Source organism: Protobothrops mucrosquamatus, unplaced genomic scaffold, assembly GCF_001527695.2.
Source record: "Protobothrops mucrosquamatus isolate PMUCROS unplaced genomic scaffold, P.Mucros_1.0 scaffold2033, whole genome shotgun sequence".
Lineage (NCBI taxonomy): Eukaryota > Metazoa > Chordata > Lepidosauria > Squamata > Viperidae > Protobothrops > Protobothrops mucrosquamatus.
In genome coordinates this window covers 11,102-29,508 of record NW_015388141.1, presented here as the reverse complement: position 1 = coordinate 29,508, position 18,407 = coordinate 11,102, and the positions used below count along the sequence as shown (strand labels likewise).

General features: G+C 38.5%; 1 protein-coding gene across 1 annotated transcript in view; it reads left to right on the top strand.

Moving 5' to 3' along the window:
• The window catches only part of GREB1 (growth regulating estrogen receptor binding 1), a gene marked incomplete at its 3' end in the record, with an annotated part of 53,132 nt that overhangs the window by 24,449 nt on the left and 10,276 nt on the right, over positions 1-18,407 (top strand). Inside the window, exons 7-20 of the mRNA XM_029285662.1 lie at positions 1,909-2,031; positions 3,242-3,382; positions 3,515-3,700; positions 4,905-5,255; positions 6,956-7,084; positions 7,892-8,017; positions 8,199-8,396; positions 8,478-8,658; positions 9,632-9,824; positions 11,333-11,469; positions 12,182-12,521; positions 14,658-14,773; positions 15,828-16,030; positions 17,268-17,357. Coding sequence (XP_029141495.1) covers positions 1,909-2,031; positions 3,242-3,382; positions 3,515-3,700; positions 4,905-5,255; positions 6,956-7,084; positions 7,892-8,017; positions 8,199-8,396; positions 8,478-8,658; positions 9,632-9,824; positions 11,333-11,469; positions 12,182-12,521; positions 14,658-14,773; positions 15,828-16,030; positions 17,268-17,357 — 2,514 coding nt within the window. The remainder of the gene's footprint in view (positions 1-1,908; positions 2,032-3,241; positions 3,383-3,514; positions 3,701-4,904; positions 5,256-6,955; positions 7,085-7,891; positions 8,018-8,198; positions 8,397-8,477; positions 8,659-9,631; positions 9,825-11,332; positions 11,470-12,181; positions 12,522-14,657; positions 14,774-15,827; positions 16,031-17,267; positions 17,358-18,407) is intronic.

Below are 18,407 nucleotides of genomic sequence, written 5' to 3'. Positions count from 1 at the left end.
TTTTAACTATATTTTAAGCTGCCTAGAGTCATTGTATGAGATAGGCAGCCATATAGGTCCTAGCAAATAAATGAATAAATTAATGAAAAATTGCTGTATACTGTAAAAAAAACCCAACAACAATAGGCAATGTAAGGTCAGTATATTCAAATGTTAAATGCAAACATAAAAACTGCTCATCCTATATTCATGTTGGCAGTAGGATTTGCCAAGGAGTTAGTATCATGTAAGGAAGAAGTTTCTAAAAACTTGCCACTGAACCGTAAAACTATTTCTCACTTCCTTTGATTTTTTTTTTCCTTTGGGGAGGTGGTAGGGAGGAAGGCAGTTCACTTCTAATTCTAGTCTACACTCCTGGGATTTCCTGTCTTTCAAATCCAGCAGTTCCAACTAAAAAAAGTCCTAGGCAGATTAGGACAATACATAGCAGGGCCATTTTTACCGGAAAGCTTTATTTCATTTCCTTGCCTGCTCAGCTGTAGGTGCAAACAAAACTTTTGTTTACTTGAAAACTTGTCTCAGATCATTTACAGTAATTGTGAGTAAAAGTTTTTATGGAAACTTGTTACTTCTAAACTATCAATGAACTTTTCTGGCTTTTCTCTGTGAATTAGCTAGAGAAAGGCAAATGAATTTGATGAATTACAATATAAGCAGTGTATGCTGCCCTCATGAGGAAACATTGTGAAATAAACAGAAGAGATTTCTTTTGTTTATGCAGGGAGCAAAACAACAGGGAGAATCTATGCTTGTGATGGAAGGTGTAATCTCCTGCTTTCTTCCCAATTAAGTCAGAGGCTGGCAAATTAAATGACCCACCCAGCATCCTATTTCTTGTCTGAAGGCTCACTGAGTGGATATGTCAAAAGTTTTGGAAACCTGCTGCCACTGCAAACTTTGGGCTGAAAGTTTAAGCCTCCTGATGTCATGACCTGACTGGCTGTGTCCCTTGTGAGTCTCAGGCAGGGACAACCCAAAATGACACTTATAAGCCCAAAAGTGATTACTTAAGAAGTTCTAGGTTGAACAGGATGTGCTTAAGCACTTTAAAAAATAGTCCTGGAAAGGCTGCAAATTTAAATGGCCTGTAGTCAGGGTGAAATTATTCGCAAAATTAAAAAGCATGGCTACACAAAATCTTCTCAGCTCTCCTTTCTTTGGATTGGTGCTTGCAAAGCAGACATCAAAAGAGAAAAAGCTGGACTGCCCACTTGATGGTCAATAAGGCATCGTCACTGTTGTAACATAGTTCTGAAATAATAGCACCCCTACGGTATTATTATCAGTCCAAAGGCATTGTGCAGATGTTTTTCTGTTAAGAAAAAATAGAAGAAACAGTGAGAAAATAAAGGATGATTAGAGATTGAAAGCGATATCTTTTGGACTCCAATTAACATTACAGGAATAAATTTGGACAATTAAACCTCACTGAAAGTACCATTATACTCAGCCTGAGGTAGAAATGGATTATGTATGAAGGAGGATAGATTTAAGAAGTAGTATAACCGCTGTTATTTGGTTATTTATTATGGCACTTCTTTACAGCTGAAACTACATAGACTTCATATCATAAAACCATACCATAAAACCATACCTCCATACCTATAACAAAAAAACCCTCCTATTAAAAATAGTATGATACAATCACTGCGCAGAATTTTAACATCTTACCTAATATATGTTTGTAAATAGTCTTTTCTCTCTAGTATTTAAACTGTTTAAAATTGCTTGAAAGTCTTGAACTGATGTTGATTTTGTCTTTAATATGCCATTGTTTTTTATATACTCTCTCGTGCTTGTTGTGAAGGAGTTCAGAGGTTTTTAAGGTATGGCATGCAAATTTTCAGCTATGTGCTTTCACCAAGGAAACAAAACAAAAGTAGTTCTGGTTTTCTTATTGTTATCTAGGCACTTTAACAAACCCAGGACCTCCCAAAAAACGCCACAAAGGATGGTCCCCAGAGTCTCCCTCCTCCAACGAAGCCTGGAATTTGCAGCCCAACTCACAAATCCCAACTAGAAATAAAAATGGTAATCAAAGATATCTCTGTCTCTATATCTATCTATCTATCTATCTATCTATCTATCTATCTATCTATCTGTCTGTCTGTCCGTCCGTCCGTCCGTCCGTCCGTCCGTCCGTCCGTCCGTCCGTCCGTCCGTCCGTCCGTCCGTCCGTCCATCTGGTTTAAGATTCCACTACATACATACATTCTTATTGGATGCCTGTTTGAAAGTTAGCAAATTGTTCTGTAAAACTTCTTTACAAACCCTTACCTATATAACAAGCTGTGTGTACTAGATAGTCTCCGAATGTGAACGAATAAAGATATGTGTTGAGTTGAAGTTCATTGAGTTCACTCTGCAGTCTTTGGCGGAAAAATGCATTATGTATCTGTTGCTTCTTAAAGCTGAGCAAATGTCAGACTTTATTACAGGTAGTCCTCAACTTACAATCATTCGTTTAGTGACCATTCAAAGTTACAAAGGCGATTTTTTAAAAAAATGACGTTTGACTGTTGCGATGTCCCCCGTAGTCATGTGATCATGATCTGGGCACTTGCCAACCAGCAGTCACATGGTCACCAATTGCAGCCTTTCCAGCCAGCTTCCAACAGGCAGTGCCAATAGGGAAGGCAGCAGAAAAAGTTGCAAGCCACGGCCACATGACCAGACCACTTAACAATGAATTTTCTTATCCCAGTGGTGGCTGTAAGTCGAGGACCACCTGTAAATGATACCTCAGGTAATTATCAGGCTGTCCCTGGCATTATCATATGTGATTTTTTTAAAAACAAGTTATTAAGAAATTCTTATTAATTAGTAGAATAATGTAATCATAATTAAAATGCATCAACTTCACCTGCTCCTTGTGGTTGTTTCTCATCTTCTATTGGGATAGAGACTGACAATGAATGAATGCTATGTTAGGAGATCACAGAGTTGGGACTGAAGGTTGCATAGAAGCCATATGGAATTGGTTGACTGAGATTTAAGAACAGGAGGAATGTAGTAGAGACGGGAGAGAAGGAGGAAGATGATAGATTGCTAGGATCAAAGCTGGTGACAAAGGCCTTAATTTTGTGTCCTCAATATGTGTAGGAACTGCATATTCCCAAACGATTCTAGTACATGAATTCTGGAAAAATTAAAATACTTTTATCTTTCCTCTCCTTGCTGTTTTGTTTTGTTCTGGTTTTTTTGCCTATTCTTTTAAATCAAAGTTTAAACTGATTTTCAGATGGAGGAGGAGGGCTCTCCTGTTTACCTCATGCTACTTTGGTAGGACCAGCATCTTCTCCAATAGTGGCTTCTGGGGAGCCAGTTTCAGTTCCTGAAAATTTGCTTAAAATATATAAAGCAAAACCCGTCATATTTAAAGGTAAAACAATTATATGAAAAGACCAATGCAATATCTGTTTTTTAAAAAAAAACAAAAAAAAACCTTGTAACACATTCATGCCTCTTTATATCGCACACTTGGGATCCACTATGTTATGTTTTGCTTCAACAGGGCATGGGAACTTCCCTTACCTTTGTGGGAACCTTAATGATGTCATAGTGAGCCCTCTTTTGTATACATGTTATAAGAATGCACAGTCTCTGTCTAGGTCTTATGAACAATATGGAGCCTCCACTGTACAGCCAATTTCAGAGGAAATGCAGCTCTTGTTAACAGTGTATTACCTTGTTCAGCTTGGTGAGTTTATTCAATCAACATCATATTTCAGATATTCTTAGAATTGTCAGTTCAAATTGTTAATGAAAAAGTGATTTCATAAACTGGCATAGAAACGTTTTTTTATTATTTGAACTGGGTGCACATGTAATGAGTAGCCCCAATAAATGTGACAGTCACCCTGTGCATGTACACTGATTGAATCCTTATCATTTCCTTTGATTTCCTGTTTACTGCATACCTAATATTTTGGTTTAAAGTGTTGTGAAAAAGTGTAATTTATGGACTCTAATCTCATATTGCAAAAATTTAGTAGGATTTCCTTACTTAAGAGAAGAAAATTCTGGGAAAATGTGACCATGGAGATACTCAATCATTCAGACTGTGGTTGTCCCCAGTGGTGGGATTCAGCCAGTTCACATCCACTTCGGCAGAACCGGTAGCTACTGTAATTTTTTGTTGCCCAGGCCCAGAATGGACTTCCGGAAGTGGCATCCACACAGAGAACTGGTTGTTCACATATTTGAATCCCACCACTGGTTGTTCCATAGGTGCTTTTTCCAAAAGGCAACTGGACTTTCTTGGTTTTTTACTTTGAAAACTTTTAGCTTCTCACTCAAGAAGCTTCTTCAGTCTGGGAGAATGTGAGAAAAAGTAACCCAAATTATTTCATCAGCTTGAGGGACTATTTACAGTACAGTTCATGTGTTAATAGTGAACTAATTTGTACACAAATAAGTGTGCTTCATTTGTTGTGTATTATGTAATAAATATCATTTCATGGGAAGAGTAAAATAATCTTTTTATGCCAATAGTGTCTAATGTGAGTCTTGAAATAACTGCTCCCATAACTTCTGGAGATAAACGAGAAGTGTTCTCTCTAATGGTAAATGTTCAAGTTAAAAATGCAGTAATGCATTTATATTGCACATAAATTTATTTTTTTTATGACACTAGCCTTTTGCACGAGCAGTTTTTTCTTTTTTTTTATTTGACAATATTTGTGTGTCTCATTAATTCATCTATGTTGGATGTAATTATAAGACTTGTCAGTATTTTGATCATATGTAAAAACTGCAGCAATCTGCTGTTTGGAATGAGTTTAGTGTAACCGTGATACCAGAGGAGAAGTGAGTAGCTTGGAATAGCAGATCAATCACTCCTGTTCATCATCATCTTTTCTTTCTTTCTTTTTTTTCTTTTTTCTTTTCTAATGTTTTCCTAGCTTCAGACCAGGTTCCTTTGATTGAGGATTTGGAACAGATCTTCATGCGTTCATGGCGGGAGATGTACCTCTCTGAAATCCGCCAGTATCAGCAGGCCATTCCCCAAGTTTTTCCTCACCTTCCCGGCCCCATTGCCCCAGTCACCTCAGCTCAGCTCCCATGGCTAGCAGGCCTGGCAGCCAGCTCCTGCAATGACAGCGTCCACATCATTGAGTGCAGCTATTCGCTAGCTGAAGGGCTTTCAGAAATGTTCAAGATGCTCCTTGAAGGAAAGCTGGCAAAGACTAACTATGTGGTGATCATCTGTGCTTGTAGAAACAGAGCCATAGACTCTTGCATCGTGGTTACAGGTGAGCAAGGTAGAAATTGCTCCATCTATCATCCCTTCTTGTTCTTCTTTTTTTTTTTTTTTACTTTACATGCAGCCTTTCCAATCAGAGAACTTCATCTACATTCTCGTCCAGCTACGCAAAGCAGCTGGCTTCAAGTGCATTCTGTCTTCTTGCCTTGAATTTCAGTGTTTGTCCTCTATCTAGATAAAAATAGGTATGACCTTTGAACAGTAGCCATGGAGGGATTTCATCCCTATTACCTTGGTTATGGATACACAGGCCGATCGACACACAATATCAATTTTTTCTATTTTAGATAAGCGTAATCCTACAAGAATATTCTGTTTATCTCTTAGGTTCTCCTATAGCTGCATCTGCAGGCTCTTGCTACTTTCCACAAATGATGTGGTGCATGCATTGTGGTTCAAGCTCTGTCTCTTATCGTTAGGTGCATATGCAGTGTCACAATATACAGAGAAAATGGACACGGCTTGTATTATCACATGCTTGCATCAAGAGTTCTCCCTTGCTTATCTCCCCCCCCCCAAAAAAAGCATAGGTGCTCTCCCATAAAAAGGTTTTGGAAGCATTTCAGCTTAGCAGACAATCAGTTGTTCTAAGAAAGGGGTCTTCAAACTTGGCCCTTTTATGACTTGTGGACTTCAACTCCCAGAATTCCTCAGCCAGGCATGCCTGGCTGAGGAATTCTGGGAGTTGAAGTCCACAAGTCATAAAAGGGCCAAGTCTGAAGACCCCTGTCCTAAGATTTGTTTCTGAAGAGCTACAGAATGTAGATTTTCAGCATATACATGATGCAAAATACATCAACTACTGGCTTTTTATTGAAAGAACCATATTAACGCCCTTGGTGGTATTTCTTTTTTGGATAATTTGTCATGTTGTGAAGTCTCATTAAGATACATGCTAATAAATGTGACATATTATTTGATGGCTTTGTCATAAAATGAATTATTGGCTGCATATTCACTTTGTAAGATTAGTGTGGCCCGAAGGTCATGCTACACACATACCTGGACATCGGAGTTCTTCCAGTGTAGAAATTTATCTTGTCACCTTCTTGATGCATTCATAGTATTTTATGAATAAATTATCCTTTACAACACAGGACTAAATAAGTGGCATTTCTTTAGATTCACTAAAGAAGACAGTCTTTTCTGCAGAAATTAGATCTTAGATTTATTTTTAGAACCATTAAAATTGGTTCAGGAACTGAGCAACACTATGAAGTAAAATATTTTTGTAAATGTACTGTTCCAAAATTAAACTGCAGATCTAAAGAGTTTTTTTTTTTTGCTTTGAATACTCTTGGGTCTTGACCAACTTAGATACTGCTGACCCAAATGTTAGTGAGAAAAAGAGCTGGAGGGTTATTTACAATATATTTTGCCTTTCCTTCTTGGATGTTTCTGATTTCTAGATAATCGCTATCCTGTTATCAATCATATCCAGATCTACCTATCATCTGCATTTTTTTCCACATTTTATTAGTTTTTTTTATTCCCCAAACTAGTATCCCTCCAATGCTTTGGACTACAATTTTGATTCTTACACATGAGAATATGGAAGTTATTCTTAGATCTGGAGGGTTTCCGGCTGCAGAAGGATATTTCATGCTTTTGGATCTGGGAAAAATAATCCTGACTTTGATTTAGTGGAATTGTGATTCAGAGATTCGTCTTCCTTTTTCTATCTTTTAGGGAAATATCAAGCAAGAATACTCTCCGAAAACATGCTCACTCCAGCAGAATATCAGAAAGAAGTTAGTTACGAGCTAGTTACTGGGAAAGGAGAAGTTCTTGGAGCATTTTTCAGTTCTCTCTGCCCAGGTATGCCATGGGACCTTTACACTGTGCTTGCAGGTGGATTTTTTTTTTCATGGTAAAAAGCAAATACGCCAAGAACAAAAGTAGACCTGGAGCACCAATTGGCTGGCATTTTTTCACACTTCCCATTAGCTGGCTGCAGGGGACACTGGCCAAGACAAAATATAGCAATGGGTTGTGGCACATACTAGTTGCCAAGAATTCCAAGTTTAAGGCCAGTAGTGGGAAGTGTTCCTTGGGATTTTTTTTCCAGTTCACATTAATCTTCTACTTACTGTAAGATAACATTATTTATTTGCCAGCTGATAGACAGGTGATAGTAAAGCCTGAAAGCCCTTTATATTTAGTTGCCATTTACAGGGCATTAGATTAAATGCCAAGTAGCCTGTTATATTAAATGCCAAGTTGTCTGTCAGATTAAATGTCTGTCTTAAGTGGGCATGTTTTCTTTTAAAATTCCTTCCTTCCTTCCTTCCTTCCTTCCTTCCTTCCTTCCTTCCTTCCTTCCTTCCTTCCTTCCTTCCTTCCTTCCCAACAATTGTTGGAACCAATTGGAAAGCATAAAATTAAAAATTAAAATAAAATGATTTTCTTCATGCAACATCCTAAGATAAGTACAGTATCTGAATTTCAAATATTACACCCAGAAGCACCATTCTGTAATTGTAATCTATAGCGCCTGTCTTCCTCAAGAATCGGAACGTTCATGAATATCCCACAGCTTTAATGCAACTCTGCTATTCCTGAAGCTCTATTACGGATCCATACAGCTTTAACACAAAAAATTAAGATAATTTTTTATTTCATTAGATGGTGACCTTGATGCTTTGTTGGATAAATATTATCAAGAAAACAGAGCCCACATATCATCATCTCTCTCTGCTTCTGCAAATAAACCGGCAACCCTCGAAGTAACTGGAGCAGCTGTGTGTACAAGTATGTGTGGTGTATATGTAACCAATAAGGATATATATTTTTATATACTGTATTTGTACCCCTTCCTACCATTTTTTCCAAGAGTCTTGACACTGAATGTTCACCTCACAATTTAGGAATCTAAGTAAATAAAGAATTACATTTTTTCCCCCTCACCATCTTTTTGCTTTTTCCCCACTAGGTTATAACCTTGAGCGGCATCAGATTCATCCTTTCCAGCTCACTGTGGCCCAGAAATTGCTCTCTCACGTTTGCTCCATTGCAGATTCCAGCACCCAAAACCTTGACTTGGGCTCTTTTGAGAAAGTAGATTTCCTCATTTGTGTGCCACCTTCAGAAGTGACATATCAGCAAACCCTCTCCCACCTCTGGCATTCAGGTGCTGATTGGTGTCAATAGGTCGAAAAGAACCGCGACGCAAATTTGTGTCAGCTAGCTAACACGCAATATCTTTCTTTAGGTGTTTTGCTAGAGCTTGGCTTGGAGAAGGAACACCTTACAAAAGAGAGGGTGGAGCAATATGTTGTCAAGCTTGACACCGATGCCCAGTTAAAGTTTAAAGCTTTTTTGCAAAACTCTTTGCAGAATCCACACACCCTGTTTGTACTCATCCATGACCATGCTCACCGGGACCTTGTAAGGTAAGAAAAGTTGCGCTTTTTAGTGAAGGACAGTGCTGTTGTTGGGCAATAGAGAACTACTATGCTCTGCAAGCTCCTTAAGTATATCAACAAATATTCCTTCTGCACTATTTGTATTAGCTCACCTAGAAGCCGCCGCTTCACTCATATTGGCATATAATATGAAAAAAATAAGGAAGTACCCAAGTCTTCATACCTGCACGATGGCCTTAAGAGTTAAAGGCAGCAGGTTTAAGAATCAGTTGCTAGAAAATAGAGCTATCGTCTCTTGTACAATTTGATAGCTTTCTGGATGCAGTTGATAATCTACTACAGGTATCCCTCAACTTATATTCATTTGGCGATCATTTAAAATTACAAAGGCATGGAAAACAGCGATTCACAATCAATCCTCACCCTTACAACGGTCGCAGCATTGCCTGATCACACGATCAGATTTTGGGCACTTGGCAACCTGCATGTATTTTTTGACAGTTGCAGCATCCTCGGATCATGTGATCGCTATTTGCAATCTTCTCAGCCACCTTCCGGCAACCAAAGTCAGCGGAGAAGCTGAATTTGTTTAACTACCACCTGGTTCATTTAACAACTGCAGTGATTTGCTTAATAACAGTGGCAAAAATATTGCAAAATTGGGTGCGCCTCATTTAACTGCCTTACTTATCAGAATTTCTAGTTGCAGCTGTGGTTGTAAATCAAGGACTACCTGTATAGGGCACAGAATATTGAATTGGACTGATCCAGCACTGCTTGCCTTTGTGTGTGTATGTGTGTGTGTGTGTGTGTAAGTATATCTGTATGTGTGGATAGATAGCGATACCAATATATATATCATATATAGATATAGATATATCACATATATAGATATATGATATTTTAAATGTGTAAATAACAGATGGACATGCATCTATTTTACTCTGTGTTCACAGAGCATTTATATTCAACCCTTGACTGCACATTCTCTCTTTTACAGCGCAGTTCATAGCCTGTATCCTCAGTCAGATCCAGCCGTGGGACTCGTGGATAGACTGCTGAATTGTAGAGAGGTGAAGGAAGCTCCCAATATTGTCACTCTTCATGTGACTTCCTTTCCTTATGCACTGCAGACCCAATACACCCGCATTAGCCCTTACAATGAAATTCACTGGCCTTCGTTATACAACAATGTAAGAAGATACTTTTAGGATCAACATGAGCTTTTGTTTTTGTTTTTTTACATTTAGTATGTCTGTAGTGATCGCATGACAGTTTAACAAAATAGATTTTCTTCTTGGTCCATCCGTTCTTAGATTCTTCTGTCATGTTTTCCTTACTTTTTTTGCATCAAAGATGTGCAACAGGGCTGGGCAAAGCATTCAGCATAAAGCTGTTCAAAGTGAGTTGATGCGAGCAAACCACAACTGTTGAGGCAAAAGGTTCTGCTTCAAAACTTTTCCCAAAGTGTCATTGCACATGATGCAGGCACATTGCACACGTGTGCAAGCTTCAGTTTGCCAGTAGTCACCATGACAATGTTGTCTATGCCTGTATATCCACGTGCGAACAATTTGGGAAAGCGCTTGAAGTGACTACACTGAGCCTTCCAGAGGCCATGGCTGCTTCAAGACCTTGAGGAGGGATGCTTTACTTGTAACAGCATGATTTGCCCTCGGAACCGGGCCGCGGAAGTGGCGTGCAAGCGTGTGCACATCCCCCACTTGCATGAACAGTGGACGAGGGTGGGCGTGCATGCTCCATTTGTGTGAGCAGCAGTGGGCATGCTTGCCCATCGCTCATGCAAATGGAGCTGCATGCAGATGCGTGCTCGCCTGCTGCTCTCGTCCCCTCTTCCCCCCTGCCCGCCGGTCCTCAAAGCCGGAAAGGTTGGGGAACTCTGCCTTATTGCTCCGTTATTTATTGGCACCTTTATTTCAGGAGAAATGAAATGGATGAGGTAAAGACACATTCTATGCTTGATTTGAAATAAATTCAATTCAATTAGTTTATTTCATTGAATACCAATAATATGGCCACTGCTAATATATATTAATACACTTTTCCATTTATTATATTAACATTTACCATTCAGTTACACCTTTGGGAAAAACCTCTGGAAGATAATCCCCAAATGTTTTCAGGGTACATGGAAGCTGTACACATTTTCTTGAGAGATCCTTTTATGCCTTGTTTCTTTTTGTCTTGACTTTCTACCAAAGAAGCAAATAGTGAAAGTCGAACTTAAAATGTTTTTGAGAGCTATCTATGAATACTAGATTGTGCAGCCTTCCAAAGAGATACTTTGCACCAGATAGGAAAAGTGGAAAATATATATATATGCCCGCTTGCTTCATGGCTTGACAGTTAAACAACCATCTAGCTATATAAGCAGTTTTCTCTAACCACCGATTACCAACGTGCAAGCAGCCCAGGTTCGAATCTCAGAAGGGTGTTCCTGTGCTTTCAAAGAATCTCTTTCAAGAGACTGCACAATCCTAATGAGCTCCATCTGTTGTCAGGAAAAGCAAAGTGTCCCCATTTGAATTGAGGGGGCATTTGTTTGTGCATGCACAAATATATTTCTATTCATGTGGTCATTTGTTTCTAAAGCTGTTGAACAATTAACTAATTGCTTGAATAGTTATGGTAGTAAGGATCACAGGTGACTCAATACTGTAATCCATCTCATTTATTCTAGGGTATGGACTTATATCATGAAAACAAGAAGTACTATGGATTGCATGAATTCATTGAATCCACACTTTCTGGACACAGTCTTCCATTGCTTCGTTATGACAGCTCTTTTGAAGCAATGGTCATGGCTTTGGGGAAAAGGTAGAGTGAATGCTGTTTAATAATGTTTAGCATTAAGCAGAGTTTGGAACTGCAGTGTTCCTTTTGTTTTTGTCATTAGCTTTTTTAAAAAAAGAATAATATTCTTTTAGACTTACATATTTCCATATACCTGAAGCTTCCCTCAACTATACAAAAACCATTATTTTCTCTCTGGATCATGATGATAACTGCAGAAAAATTCCATCCTCCATTGATATCAGATCTTTGTTTCCCATGGGAGTTGACAGAATTCAGCAACATCCATAGATGGTGGGAAAAATAATTTGACTTTTGAGAAAGGGATGGTACCTGAGGATTTTGTGTTTTTAAAAAAAACTATGTACAGCAAGAGTTCCAGAATATATATGTTAATCAGTGGTAGGATTCAGCCAATTCACATCGTAGCTAATTTTTTGTTGCCCAGGCCCAGAATGGACTTCCAGAAGCAGCATCCACACAGAGATATTCAAATATTCACATATTTGAATCCCACCACTGATCAGTCATGTTTTTTTTGTTGGACTTAAAAAAGCCAATTTGCTGTAGTATTAAAGGCCTGAGGGGATCTAGTAGCCAGCTGGGTGACTGGTTTAGTCATTCTTTTCCCTAGACTGGGAACTGAAAAATATTTTGGAAGAAGGCATTGGCAAACCTAGGGTTTAGGTATCTAAAGTATCCTTATAAGATCCTCTTGCTTTTTGTTTCCTTTCAGATTTCCTCGGCTGCATAGTGCAGTGATAAGGACATTTGTTCTTGTCCAGCACTACTCTGCAGCCATGATGGCAGTATGCGGCTTATCTCAGATGAAAAATTACACTACTGTTGAAACTTTAGAGATCACGCAGAACCTCATCAATTCTTCCCAGCAGTGTCCCAGTGGACATGGGCTGATGGTGGTCTTAAGGATACCTTGCATGCCATTGGCCGCGGTGGCTTATGAACGCCTCAACCACGTGAGGGAAAGGCTTGCTTTGGAAGGCCGGTTTGAAATCATCTTGGGGAATCCCAACTCTGGAATGAACATAGGGAAGCACTTTGTGGAACAACTCAAGGTACCTCGTGATGGAATTTCAGCTGCCGTAGCCTGAGCAGCTAACATCTGGTTAAAATAGTCTGTAGGAACAAAAAAGCATTTAGGATTAAATTTGGCTAAGACATTGCATTCGTGACAGTAGTTGCATTCTTTAAATGGGAGAGGGCAACGTTTGGGAAACAGTAGAGCACTTTCTTTAAAAAAAGTGTAAATTTTAGTGGGCGATAACTGCAAGTGATTCTTTGTGTTTTTATAATGATAGTTCTACAAGATAGGGGAAAGGACTTTCAATCTCCCTTTTCATTCTCTTCAGTTCTTTCTCTCCAATTTCTAGGAGTATGAAACATATTTGAGGTCTATGTCTTTACTCTGCCAACAAAAATGGATGGTATTTGCCAGGACTTTGACATTTTGCTTCTAATGTCAATAATCCAAAATCTCCTTTTTACATGAAAGATGATTCTATTTATTTTAATTAGGATGACAAGCTTTCACCAATAAAATATTTAAATCAGTGTAACTTTTAATCATTTGAATTAAAATTTAAATAAGAGGGCTCAACAAGGCCTTCAAAGGAATTTCCATGTTTTCAGCCCAGCTTTTAATAATTTGTTAGTAACTTAAATGGTTATGGATTTTATGAGGATTTTAATTTTATTTTATTTCACAATACTCAAATTAATCAGTTTTAAGATTAAACCACTCTAAATCATTTAAGAAACATTAAAATAATCTAGGAGATAACAATAAAAATAACAACAAAATATATTTTTTAAATTTTTTAGGATATTTTGATTTGGTTAATGGGCACTTTTTAAAAAAAAAATGGTAAATTTTATCACACCCTTTCCATAATTTAAAAAGAAAGGATAATCATGTTGAGATTTTGATAACATGCAAATTGAGTCGAATGTAGCATCCAACTGTTACGAGTTAAACATATTATTTAACAAAAATAATTTTAATTAATGTTGAATTTGTTCTAGAATTACAAATTATACCAGCATTTTTCTAGAATGACACACAGAATTTATTTGTACGCACTCCCGCCATTTTATTTAGAACAGCCTTGTGAGTGAGGTGATGTTTCTGCTAACTCCCTGGCCAGCTTCCCCTGAGCTCTGAGGTTGACTGCAGGCGGGTCTGAAGCTGGATGTTGTGCTGGGCTAGAAAGCAGGAGATGGCTGTGTTCTAGGCTTCCCTCAGGCATGAAAGCCACTGGTGACTTTGGGCCAGTTGCTCTTTCTCTTCTTCACCCACCTCAGAGGGTTGTGCTTGGGGGAAAAGAGGAGGCAGGAGTATTAAGTACAGGTATTCCTCGACTTACCACCGTTCCCTTAGTGACCCTTTGAAGTTACAATGGCACTGAAAAGAAGTGACTTATGACCATTTTTCACATGACTATTGCAGCATCCCCATGGTCACGTGATCAAAATTCAGACGCTTGGCAACTGACTCATATTTATGACGGTTGCTGTGTCCCCGGGGTCTTGTGATTTCCTTTTGTAGCCTTCTGACAGGAAAAGTCAACGGGGAAGCCAGATTCACTTGACAACCGTGTTGTTAACTTAACATCTGCAGTGATTCACCTGACAGCTGTGACAAGAAAGGTTGTTAAATGGTTGTTAAATTCACAGCTGTCTCGCTTAGCAATGGAAATTTTGTGTGCCATCAATTTGATTGTAAGTCAAGGACTACCTGTATATATACATGCATACATATACACAGAATGAAATCATTATTATTATCATAGGGTGAAAAAAATATAGTAATAACATCAGCAACGTTTAAGTCCATGTTCCAGATGACCTCAACAACTGTGTAAAGTATGCCACCGCTTTACTCTTTTCTCTTCACCGTGTTAAAAATGAAGGCCAGAGCTGATTGACAGGAGCATGACCAGAATATTCTACATGCCCTCAGTTGAGCTGAGATCTGGAGCAGAAATTGATTGATTGATTGATTTAAATCCGACCTTTTTATTTTTATACTTATATGTAACTCAAGGCGGCAAACATACTTTCCTCCTCCTATTTTCCCCACAACAATGAGGTGGGTTGGTCTGAGAGGGAGTGACCGGCCCAACACTTAACTCCCCCCCCCCTCTTGATTGGCTGGATATAGTCTAATTAGTTGTCTTAAATATGACTGACAGAACTGGCAGAAAATTGAAGATGCTGATTGGAGGCCCCAGACATATTTGGAACTGGAGGGTCTGCCTTGCATTTTGATTTTCAGTGGAATGGATCCTCAAGGAGAATCCCTGCCAAGGTAATGAGTGTTATTAAAAATAAACCAAAACCAAAAAGTCCAAAAAACCAAAACCCAACCATGAAATAATGCCTAGTAGCTTGTATTGACAATCTTTTCTTGTTTTTGCAATAGTAATATGAAAAGTACTGCATCTTAAAGCCCCCTTTTTAATAACTTCTGCTTGTATTCTAAGTGCTGGATGCGAATTTTAGAATGTCACTAAACTATTTCATTGTTTTATGTTTAATTTTTGGGAAGTCAAGGCCTAAAACCTTACTTGCTTTGTTGGTTGTGTTCAGCATGCTTACTGGCACAAAGTAGTCCACTCTACTCGTAGAAGAAGAAGGATTGAACTATAGTGCCTCTGTTCAGTTAAATAATTCAAAAGAGGATCATTTTTGGATGGCATCCAAAATCACCAGGAGCCCTCTGAAGGATCATTGGAAGGAAGGATGTTCCTCAACCCTTGGCAAACATTGAATAGTTAGAAAATAGGGATCTGAACCAGGTTGGTGCTTCGGATCTGATCTAGGTGTGCTTGCCCTATGTAGTCTCTAACAGGTATAGCAAGTAGCCTCATGCTGTATCTGAAACATCTTTCCTGTTTTGGGCCAAACATTTGCACATCCCTATTAGGGAAAAATATGTTGGGAAGAGTACATTTCTCTCTGGAACCTGATACTATCCAGAAACAAATATTACCTTCCAGCAAAAGAGGTGCACTGTACATTGGGTCAGGGATACCTACCAGTTTGATAACTTTCACGTTTGGGATTTGGTCTAGATAATATATCCTAGGCTGAATTTTGGGACAAATTAAGCCCCACTTGTACCTCATATATCAAGGAAAGGCAATGCATAAATAGTGTTTCGCAACCTTAGCAACTTTAAGATGGATGGACTTTAAGTCCCAGAATTGCAACACCCATAAAGTAATTGAAATGCAATTCTCCATTAATGTTTATTGTAGACAAACAATAGAAAGGGTAGGAATAGTTGGTAAATGGCATTTCTTTATTAATATTACTGGCATGTTGATTTTGTTCATTCTTTTTCCATCTGCCTATCCAAGATCCTTGAGATACTGTGATCTACGACTGATAAACTCCTCGTGCCTGGTGAGAACAGCTTTGGAGCAAGAGCTTGGCTTGGCAGCCTATTTTGTTAATTCTGAAAGTACAGTAGAGAAAGGAGGAACCACAAACGATGTCTTGGAGAGTGACCCAGAGAAACTGAGCAGTACTGATAATGAGGATGAAGAAATAGTAACGGAAGGTAAAGGGACATCCTTTGGACCACAGCATTAAACCAATCTTCCCCACCCGTGGTCTTCCAATGGATTGAATACAATCCATTTTTATTTGTTAAACCTGCTTTTTATGAGTAGGATCAAGAGCTGACAAGGGCAGAAGTTCCTTCCAATCAATGACTATTGATAAATTTCAGTCACTGTTTTCTTTTAAACATTTTTATATTGTAATATACTTCTGGAACTCTTTGGGAGGAAGAGTGGGACCTAAATAAATACATGTTTCTAACACCTTTCCTTGCTACAAATTTGCTCCCTTCCCCAAATTTCCCCTTTAAGATATACTAAATGCACATTCCTCCTCCTCCTCTTCCTCCTCCTCCTCCTCCTCCTCCCTTTTCCTTTTGTCAGGAAGCATTACAATCTGTGATAGGCACTGTTCCAAAGACAAGCAGGTCCTCTTTGGGGAAGGAATCAATTCAGGGATACATGGTTGAGGTTCATTCATTCATTCATTCATTCATTCATTCATTCATTCATTCATTCATTCAATTTATATGCTGCCTAACAAGAGACTCTGGGAGGCTTGCAAACATATAACCAGAGGTACAAACATTAGAAGATTTAAATATTAAATAAATGAAAAAGTAAAAAACTACAATATTTATGGGATGGAGATGGGGTCTTCTTCCACTAGCCCCCCCCAATATAGAACACCCCCACTGGGCCCCCTGACCTGTTGGCGGAGTCAGGTTTTGAAGCTCTTATGAAAAGAGAAAAGGGGGAGAGTTGTGGATCTCAAGGGGCACAGTGTTCCAGAGGGTGGGAGCTACGGCAGAAAAGGCCTCTCTCCTGGAACCCACCTGCTAGAATTCCTCAACTAACGGAGTATGCACCATGTCCCTTCCGCTGGTGTGGGTGGGGCAAGCCAATCTCACTGGGATGAGACAGTTTTTCAGGTAGTATTTTCATAGTCATATCTTATCCTAATAATTTTGTGTGTATATATGTATATGTGTGTGTGTGTACAGTATATGTACGTATGTATATAAGTATATATGGAAATGGTTCATGTCTTACTCCCGTTGATCAGAACTACAAAAATATAATACCTATCATTTTATCATGTATCTTTGAGGGAATCGCTGAGAGGAACACTGATATCAAATAAAATTCTATTTCTTCACCCCTTTTGTATTTTACGTTAGATCAGATTATGTCTATAAAAATATTAAATAAGATTTCCCTTCAATTATGGAGCAGGCTCAACTTCCGAAAGAAGAAGCCCTGTGAACAGGGAGAGATCTGGCTCTTGTGATTCTGCCGATTCATCTGTCTCTTCAAAAGCATCAAGTAAGACTTCCCACATGTTGGAATGTTATTTTATTTCTTGAAACCAATTATATCTCTCTTGTCTTTTCCATAGCAGTGTTCCTCAGCCTCAGCAACTTTATGATGAATGGACCTCAAATCCCAGCCAAGTGTGGGGATTTTCTGTGGGACGTCCAGATTCAGACAGGCACTAGCCCAGGGGTGTCAAACTGCTGGCTCTGGGGCCGGATGCGTCACGCGGAAGCCGCACCCACCCCAGCTCCGGCAAGGGGAAAAAAGTCACTAAAGATCGTGACACGTCATGTGACGCAGCGAGTTTGACACCCCTGATGTAAACTTTTAAAACCTATCTTTATAGAATTAGGTATGTTTTTTTACAATTTCTGATAGGAAAATATTTTCAACCAGTGCTGTTAAGAGTTTTGCAATTTATTTTGTTGGAATTAGTCATTTGTAACATGGAAAAGAATTTGGGCATGGAGACTTAAGCATGCACATAAGTAAAATCTCATGCTGAAACAAATGATCTTTTTGTCCCAGAATTCCTTTCTTTACCTTCTACCGGTCAGTTATTAGTAGAAAATGTTATATACTCTTATCACATTGCCAAAAGTATCTTAAAATCTTGACTGGTTTGGACAAAAATCAGCAGCACTTAAAACAGGATTGACCAACATGATCGCCAACGTCTGATAACGGATATGGCACAACAACAAGAAGATAATATTACAATATATTTTTAACATCTTATTACATAGCAGTATTTCAATCTACTATATGTAGAATTCTTGTCTAAAAATAATACATCATGAAGGAATTTAAATTTTGTCTGTCATTTTAAATGTGTTGCAGTAGTGTTCATTGCCATAATAAGTATAATTACATTTTCTAGAACTGAAATAAAGAACACAGAGACAAACAAATATGTCATCATTTGGAGAGTGGAGAAGAAATATAAATTTGGTCAGAATGCTTCCCCAATTTCCCAGCCCATGTACTCATAGGAAAATAAACATTTGTTTCACATTTCACAAGCGATGGTACATAGATTAATCATCCTAATACACAAAT